This window comes from Haliotis rubra, unplaced genomic scaffold (assembly GCF_003918875.1).
Source record: "Haliotis rubra isolate DU_JTF1 unplaced genomic scaffold, ASM391887v1 Scf344, whole genome shotgun sequence".
Lineage (NCBI taxonomy): Eukaryota > Metazoa > Mollusca > Gastropoda > Lepetellida > Haliotidae > Haliotis > Haliotis rubra.
This window is the reverse complement of record NW_025767018.1, coordinates 1-9893: the sequence shown is the minus strand read 5'-3', so window position 1 is coordinate 9893 and position 9893 is coordinate 1. Positions and strand designations below refer to the sequence as shown.

The following is a 9893-nucleotide window of genomic DNA, read 5'->3' as shown; positions in this document are numbered from 1 at the left end:
GACATTGCGTGTGTGTCGAGTGTGATTGGCTAGGTGATGTCCCAGGTAACAGTGCTATCGCCATTGCTGTAAAACACTGTCACCGGAAGTACTCAACAACGTAAAGTTTCGCGTAGTCCCATGACCCATTTACCTGCCCTACTATTACGTGACCAACTGTGTTACCAAGTATTTACTATACCTTGGGATATTATGAGCTTGATTATAGGAATCAGTCACTAAAACACAACGAGATGTGTCTGAATTATAAATATACAAGAAAGAAAAGAAGTCAATTCACATGGACTTTATTTAAAAAGGTCACACAATGTAGTAATTTGTGTTTAACATGAACATGAAGCAAGTCTTTCAAGCTGGTAAATACCCCAACGTTAACTGACACAAGTGACAACAAACAATTATTTCCAAATAGTAAAATTGCTGAAGGTCTATTGTACCATTCTGACCATATCATAAGCATGTTGTGTATATAAAGCACCATCAAATTGTTGTAATTTATACTAGGTGCCTACCCTGACCAAACTGTGGTACTCTGTTGTACCATTCTGACCATATCATAAGCATGTTGTGTATATAAAGCACCATCAAAATTGTTGTAATTTATACTAGGTGCCTACCCTGACCAAACTGTGGTGCTCTAATGTACCATTCTGACCATATCATAAGCATGTTGTGTATATAAAGCACCATCAAATTGTTGTAATTATACTAGGTGCCTACCCTGACCAAACTGTGGTACACTATTGTACCATTCTGACCATACCATAGGCATGTTGGGTATATAAAGCACCATCAAATTGTTGTAATTTATACTAGGTGCCTACCCTGACCAAACCGTGGTGCTCTAATGTACCATTCTGACCATATCATAAGCATGTTGTGTATATAAAGCACCATCAAATTGTTGTAATTTATACTAGGTGCCTACCCTGACCAAACTGTGGTACTCTAGTGTACCATTCTGACCATATCATAAGCATGTTGTGTATATAAAGCACCATCAAATTGTTGTAATTATACTAGGTGCCTACCCTGACCAAACTGTGGTACTCTGTTGTACCATTCTGACCATATCATAAGCATGTTGTGTGTATATAAAGCACCATCAAATTGTTGTAATTATACTAGGTGCCTACCCTGACCAAACTGTGGTGCTCTAATGTACCATTCTGACCATATCATAAGCATGTTGTGTATATAAAGCACCATCAAATTGTTGTAATTATACTAGGTGCCTACCCTGACCAAACTGTGGTACACTATTGTACCATTCTGACCATACCATAGGCATGTTGTGTATATAAAGCACCATCAAATTGTTTGTAATTATACTAGGTGCCTACCCTGACCAAACCGTGGTGCTCTAATGTACCATTCTGACCATATCATAAGCATGTTGTGTATATAAAGCACCATCAAATTGTTGTAATTTATACTAGGTGCCTACCCTGACCAAACTGTGGTACTCTAGTGTACCATTCTGACCATATCATAAGCATGTTGTGTATATAAAGCACCATCAAATTGTTGTAATTATACTAGGTGCCTACCCTGACCAAACTGTGGTACTCACAATACTCCAGCACACCCAATGTAGTAACATCTGCTTACCTCCAACAATGCTTCATTATAAGTAAAATAAAGATATTCCACAAGGGCATTTAAAGATTGTCCATTGACATTCATGAATATATGAACGTACAAACGCAAACATGTCTGAAAACAAAACAAAAGATGGCTCATTGCAAATTTCCTTCTCTATTTAGGCGTCTGTTAAAGAAAATCAACACTGGCAATGGAATACGATTCGTAAAAACTAAACTGAGTTCTCATAAACACACTATACAACGATAACGTAGGACGGTTCTGAAATGAATTGCATACACTTCTCAATATATGATAAATATTTAACTACTTGTTAAACATCAACAGGCAATATGACCATAAATAACATAAACAAAATGGCATAATTATAAGAAATCGCCATAGGGTGGGTCCAGTGTGTGACTCCGACTGTATCTAAGCATGTATGTATGAAGCACTGTCGAATAGTGATGATACAAGGTGCCCGCAAATATAGCTCTTCCCGTAGTTACATGGAACAGTTGTGGTCCTTTGATTTTCATTACACATTCCATGACATTCTTCCCACTCAACTGATACACCTCTGTGAACAGGAAACACAAGGCGTGCTTGAAGCCGTCTTGCAGAAACATTATCGACAACTGTTCATGGTGGAAATATCATTTGATCCTTTAAGGGAAGTACAACTTTGTTTGGTTTGCTGCGGTATAGGAGCTCATGTATATAAAAAGCAATGTTTCAATGTGTCCAACAACATATAAAACTTGATCTGATTAATACAATGCTTGCAGCTACAAGATGTTAGCGACAGAATGTGCCACCCTCACCCTGATAGCCATGGCATCTGCAGGCAACATAATATGCCTAATCAAGAGTAAATCGAACCTTCACGGGGCAATCTTTCATTTGTTCAGCATAATATTGATCAAACCACTCGTTCTGGGCCACAGTGAACCAGTTCTTCCAGTCACCAGCTACACCTGGAAAGTCATTAAATGTGATTTTGTGTGTCATGTAAGTAACGATTCATTATCTTGATGTTTAGCTGTCATAGTTTTAGTTACTAGTTAGTATATGATAATATGGTGAGTGAGCATTGTTTGATAGTTATTCATAAAGTTAACATATATTAATATGGTGAGTGAGTATTGTTTTACGACGCCCTAAGTCGGAATCGTAAAATGGGCTTTGATCTAAATAAGGATTTCTTCTGATTATTGAAAAGGTTTTGTCGTTTTTAATTATTCCATTTGCTGTTGTGTGTTTAATTCATGTGATGTTAACTCCACGTCACCCCAGTCAGTATCAAATATACTTGCCTTTCCGATAAGCAACCTTGCCAGTTAGCTCGGCTGTAGCCTTGACTTTCTTCATGGAGTCAAAGTCGCAGTGGTCACACACTTGTCTGATGTAGTCGTCACTCCTTGATACGCCCAGAAAGTCACACAACTTCTTAGCCTCCCTGAATGTGTCCTGTGAAGACAAAAACATTATTAAACATAAGACGACACGCCAGAGAACAGATGCGACAAAAATGTGTTTCTGTAATCCTAAAAGAACACAGACTTCAGTTGGAAACCAGAATGATGAAGAACCGACTTAGAGCGGTGACTCTGACTGCACAGACAGTGATTAAATGAAGATGTTGTATTCAGACCCAGAATAATCTTGTTATGATGTCATCGGTACCAAAACTCAAACATTATATATTATCGTATATTGAGCAGGAGTTGCTACCTGTTTTGTCTGGTGACACAGGGTCATAATCTAAGGTTGTACTGGTTGCAAATAGGTTGTATTTCCTTCTTAAAAGTTAAGAATTGCGTCACACCAGACCACACCACGTGAATATAGGTCTTATGTCTTTGCCCTGAGTAACATTGCCTGTGACTATATTCTATGTCCTTGCCCTGAGTAACATTGCCTGTGACTATATTCTATGTCCTTGCCTGAGTAACATTGCCTGTGACTATATTCTATGTCCTTGCCCTGAGTAATATTGTCTGTGACTATATTCTATGTCCTTGCCCTGAGTAACATTGCCTGTGACTATATTCTATGTCCTTGCCCTGAGTAACATTGTCTGTGACAATATTATGCCCTTGCCCTGAGTAACATTGCCTGTGACTATATTCTATGTCCTTGCCCTGAGTAACATTGCCTGTGACTATATTCTATGTCCTTGACCTGGGTAACATTGCCTGTGACTATATTCTATGTCCTTTTACTGAGTAGCATTGCCTGTGACTATATTTTATGTCCTTCCCTGGGTAACATTGTCTGTGACTATATTCTATGTGTCCTTGTCGTAGGTAGCATTGCCTGTGACTATATTCTATGTCCTTGCCCTGAGTTTGCCTGTGACTATATTTTATGTCCTTGCCTGTAACATTGTCTGTGACTATATTCTATGTCCTTGCCGTTGAGTAACATTGCCTGTGACTATATTCTATGTCCTTGCCCTGAGTAAGCATTGCCTGTGACTATATTCTATGTCCTTGCCCTGAGTAACATTGCCTGTGACTATATTCTATATCCTTTTCCTGAGTAACATTGCCTGTGACTATATTCTATGTCCTTGCCCTGAGTAGCATTGCCTGTGACTATATTCTATGTCCTTGCCCTGAGTAACATTGTCTAGATCTGTGACTATATTCTAGGTCCTTTTCCTTAGGACATTGCCCTTGATTGTATCTGCTGTCCTTGTCATGAGTAACATTGCCTGTGACTATATTCTTAGGTCCTTTTCATGAGTAACATTGTCTGTGACTATATTCTAGGTCCTTGCCCTGAGTAACATTGCCTGTGACTATATTCTAGGTCCTTTTCCTGAGTAACATTGCCTGTGACTATATTCTAGGTCCTTTTCCTGAGTAACATTGCCTGTGACTATATTCTATGTCCTTGATCTAAGCAGCATTGTCTGTGATAATATGTTATGTCCTTCTCCTCGAGTATCATGGCCGACCTCTTTAAGGTCTTCATAGAAGAGTGTCAGGAAGGGAATGTCGGTAGTTTTCTTCACTTCCTCCCACCCCTTCAAATGGTCGAACCAGGAACCATATTCAACTGAAACATACGTACATGCTGAAACATTGAACCATATATAACATTTCTATACAAAAAACATATCAAATAAACCACTGATACATATTCCCAGTTTGTGTGTTTATTTATTTTTATTTTTATTAAGGCCTCAAGGTGGTCTGTAGATAATCAAGTCTGAACCATACAACGGATCATCATGTTGCTTCTTGGACGTGACATAGAATCACACCTCATTGCAAAATATTTCCTCTTGTCCAATACGTTTTCAAAGAAATAATTATATTTCATATATAATGTTGTGAAAAAAATGTATTATTATTCATTTCTATCTATTAGTAAAAATCGCTTTTTGTCAAGTGTGGTGTTTTCCAAACACATCACCGCAAAGCACACGTGCCATATTTGGTCTCACCTTAGGCAAGTGAGTTTGCTCAAATTTGCCTCTGTTCACTAAGGAGAAAATGGGTACCCGGTGGTATAAGTCATCAGACTATTAACCTTCTAGCGCCTTGAAGCAGCTTGGGTTATACGGGGTAATATTAATCTCCATTATGTTATATGTTATATGCTTAGAGCTTTCCCCCGTTGAGTTTTGCGCTATATGTGGCCATATTATCTATTATACTCTACAGAAGCACCCTCCATTCACAAAATTTTTAACAATAAGTATTCATTGCCTGACACTACAGTGTAACTTACATCTCCCCTCTGTTGCAGGACAAACATAGTTCTCCCACTTCCCATGGTAGTCGTTGATGCCCATCTTTTTCAAAAACACGAAATAAGAAACAATGGCATCCTTGGGATTGCGAATGACGTGCACAATTTTTGGTTTCTTGACCTTGACCTCGTCTGGCAGGTGACCTAACGGTGCGTGGGAGTTGAGGAGTCTGGGAGATGGGAGGTCTTTGTACTTCTCCTCATCCGACAGTTCCAGCATGGTCGATGTCTTGTCGATGTCCGTTTTGTCCAGCTTGCCTGCCAAGAGAGTCGTGACAGCTCCATATCCAGTGTGTACCTGGATTAAAATACACGTCAGTGTAAAACAACCAGATTTCATATGCTCAGAAATAAAGCCACTTGCTGTGAAAAGAGTGAATGAGTTTAGTTTTACGCCGCACTATTCCAGCTATATGGCGGCGGTCTGTAAATAATCGAGTCTGTACCAGACAATCCAGTGATCAATAGCATGAGCATCGATCTACGCAATTGGGAACCGATGACATGTATCAACCAAGTCAGCGAGCCTGACCATCCGATCCCGTTAGTCGCCTCTTACGACAACCATGGGTTGATGAAGATCAATTCTAACCCGGACCTTCTCAGGTCTGCCGTGAAAAGATAAACAGCTGTGAAAATTATACGGATGGATCACTAAATATCAGGGGATGACACCGGGTGTTCACGAAGAATGGAAATGATACAGTAAAAGAGTTTAACCCAGTTTAACAGCAGTTCAGTGTGTGAGTGAGTTTAGTTTATGCCGCTTTTAGCAATATTCCAGCAACATCACGGCTGAGGACACCAGAAATGGGCTTCACACATTGTACCCATATGGGAATCGAAAACGGGTCTCAGGGTGACGGGCGAACACCTAGGCTACCCCACCGTCCAACAGTAAATAGTTCAGCTTTCAGTTGTGTTTAGTATGGTAGGAAACCATCTTAACGTCATACTACTACTGTGGACGTTTCACATTAACCAGTGTATAAAGTAGATGGTTGCACAGCCAACAAAATAGTAATCTTTTCGATTCTGGGTTTCAAACCGGCGATCAGTGGATCCTGGCATAACTGAAGGGAGTAGTTCTGCACATCGAATTGCAGCATTTTAGTCCATGGGTCAACCCGTGACCTCTGGGACAGAGGGTTATGGATACATAATGTCCATAAGATCATAAAAATAGGGTGAGGTGAGGTGAAATTGGGTTTTACGTCGTGCTTGAGAATATTTCGCTCATATGACGACGTGCATGCATGCGTGTGTATGTGTGGCTGCTTGTACTAGCCCAGACTTAAGCTGGTTTTATAGTGCTAGCCCACTGAGATACCATGCCGCAGTGAAGCATGAATACCCCACTCAGACACATTATACTGACTCCGAGCCGACCAGTCCTTGTTGTACCCATTAATGCCGAGCGCCAGGCAGGGACCAACAAGTACCATATTTGAACGTCTTTTGGTATGACGCGGTCGGGGATCGAACCCGCGACCTTCCGCCCTCCATAAAAATAGGGAACATACACTACAGTTTCAGCTTCATCTATAATACCTAGGTTGGTTGGTTGGTTGGTTTGTTGATAAACGACACACTCAGCAGTATTCCAGCTATATCTCTATATGTAAATAATCCAGACTGGACCAAACAATCCAGTGATCAACAGCATGTGCACCGATCTGAGCAATGGGGATACGATGACGTGTGTCAACCAAGTCAGCGAGCTTGACCACCCGATCCTGTTAGTCGCCTCTTACGACAAGCATGGGTTACTAACGACCAATTCTAACCGGGATATTCACGGGTCTATAATACCGAGGCGTATTATATAGAATTCAGAGCAGGATGACATAAGAAATTATTTCCAAAGTTCCAACACAGGGGCCATCCCCGTCCATTAGACGCTGGTCAATTTAAAAAACAAATTTGTTTCACCGAGCAGGTTAGCTGACTCGCACGCACACAATGTTGCTGTGTCCACGTTACACTTCTGTTCTTGACCTCGATATGAAAAGAAACGAATTCATATGACTACTTAATATTTAAGTAGATAATAATGTACATACTTAAAACGAGTACATTAACAGATAAACACACCACTTATTGAGACCTCCGCACGAAACTGTGCATCAGATAAATACATTCAACTAAAAATGCATTAAAACTGTCCATGCGGAATTAATGTTACCAGCAGCAGGAAATAAACAACGCTGCAGGTGCTCTCTAGCTAGTTATAGCCTCTGTATACAGTTAGATCCGGGTACGATTATCTAACGTTTTAACCACTAGGCTACCCCACAGCCCCTACAAACATCTGAATGAGTGGGTAGAGCGAGCGAGTTTAGCTTCACGCCACTTTTAGCAATATTCAAAGCAATATCACGGCGGGGACACCAGAAATGGATTTCACATATTATTGTACATGTGGGGAATCAAACCCGAATGGGCGTGACGAGCGCACACTTTAACCACTAGGTACCCCACCGCCCCTATAAACAGCTGAAGTCGACAGGGGATTATATACAAGGGGATTATATAATGCCTTACATGTAAGGCGGTGTGGGTATGTGATATAAGATAGCCCAGTGGTTAAAGCGTTCGCTCGTCACGCTGAAGACGCTGGGGTTCGATTCCCCCACATAAACTAGCGTCCAAAAGAAACGCCACCAAATATGTTTCTGGTCTAAAACAAAACCAAACCGAATTATGGTAACATTAAATGTTTTATTGTAAGAGGCAATCATTCAGCAACAAGTATTTAATGGGTAGCAAGAAGAAAACGACGCAGCTCGTGATCTAATGGCACATGAATGACATTGGGTGCATTGCCCAGCATCACCAATGCAAAATTGACTGAGAGCTTTAACAACTTCTGGGCAGCACATATATGTTCAATACCGGGTGTGGACACCTCTAGCAGTGATGCAGGCCCGAACCAGGTGTAGAACTGAGTAGGTGAGTCTTCTGACGTCTTGATAAGGGATCCGACGCCAGTCCTCTTGCATGGCAACTGCCAAAGCGTTCCTCGTATTGGCGTTTCCTAATACGACGTCCCAGTTGGTCCCAAAGGTGTTCAACTGGGGACAGATCGGGCGACCTCGTCCGTCAGACTTGAAGAGCTGCAAACCTGCTTTCGTCACTAAAGAGCACTCTTCACCAGTTTCGCTGCCAGCTGGCGACACAGTCCTGGTCCATCCTCAATCTGGCACGTCGCGTTGTTGGCTCGTCAACGTAATGTCCTTGATCGATAGGCACCGAGACAATGATGGAGGAGTCGTCTGGCCACAGTCTGTCTGCTGACCGCATGTCAAAGACTGTTGGCGCTTGATGACGTCACAGTGACGTAGCGGTTCCTCAGGTGAAACACCAGTAGTAGTATGCACAATGGGGCTACATGGATTATAAAGGGACTTCCCAAGGGCTCAGTTTTTAAAATTGAGCCATTGGGGGACCTGGTCCCGTAGCCCATTGTGTATACTACTCCCGTAACTTAATACCGGTCTTCTTGTTCGGTGGTGGCCTTTGGTCTACCACTCCTTGGCCTGTCTGCAGTAATGCCAGTCTCTTGTAGAGGTGTGACAAGTCTGGCGATGGTGGATTTGCAGCATTTCATGGTCCGCTTCACATGCTCTTGTGTTGCTCTCATATGTAGCATACCTCTGCTCTGCTGTTAAAACAGGCATGTTCCTGGTTGTCAATCAATTAAAATGAAAGAGAATAAAAATGGTCAGCTTTTACACCCTAATCTGATACGGGTAACTTTGTGCACAATTTCAATTTTACGCGGGTAAATTCGGGTTTTTCTTCACTAAATACGAAAGTGCAAGAGTTCACTGGGAATACACATGTTGTGTTCGAGAGATGTGTTTTAGCTAATTTCGAACAGATTGACAATTATTTTGAAAATTTACATTCATCTATATTTTTGGTGGCGTTTGTTTTAGACGTTAGTTTGGTTACAATGTGTGAAGCCCATTTCTGGTGTCCCCTGCCATGATAATGCTGGATTATTGTTATTCACTCACTCACTGTGACATAACACAAAGTTATACACGTCCATATCTGTGTCACAAACACAATCCATGCTAAATGCATAAACAGTCAGTGGCTGGGTTCCTGGAAACCTAAAGTAAGATCTACTCAGTTACTTACCAGCTAAAATACGAATTGTCGTAAATTTGATTGCACGAGAAATTATACTTTAGTGTTCACTTTCACTGACAAGGCATGGTCACACAATTCGGTGAATCACTTTCCCTGACACGACATGGTCAACAGTTCGGCGAATCACTTTCACTGATAGCAAATGGTCTACAGTTCGGCTCATCACTATCACTTTCACCGATAGGACATGATCAACAGTACGGCGAATCACTTTCACTGACAAGACATGGTCAACAGTTCGGCGCATCACATTCACTGACAGTAAATGGTCTACAGTTCGGCGCATCACGTTCACTGACAAGACATGGTCAACAGTTCGGCGAATCACTTTCACTGACAAGACATGGTCAACAGTTCGGCGCATCACATCTTCACTGACA

At 41.3% G+C, this 9893-nt stretch overlaps 1 protein-coding gene across 1 annotated transcript; it reads right to left on the bottom strand.

The window, feature by feature from the left end:
• Window positions 1–271: 271 nt before the first annotated feature.
• Window positions 272–5650, bottom strand: LOC124284752 (sulfotransferase 1A1-like; the record flags this gene model as incomplete). The annotated part of the gene is made up of 4 exons (XM_046720855.1): window positions 272–2564; window positions 2904–3057; window positions 4553–4653; window positions 5332–5650. Coding segments are annotated over 4 exons (690 nt in total), but the record flags the coding sequence as incomplete, so codon positions are not given.
• Window positions 5651–9893: the final 4243 nt, after the last annotated feature.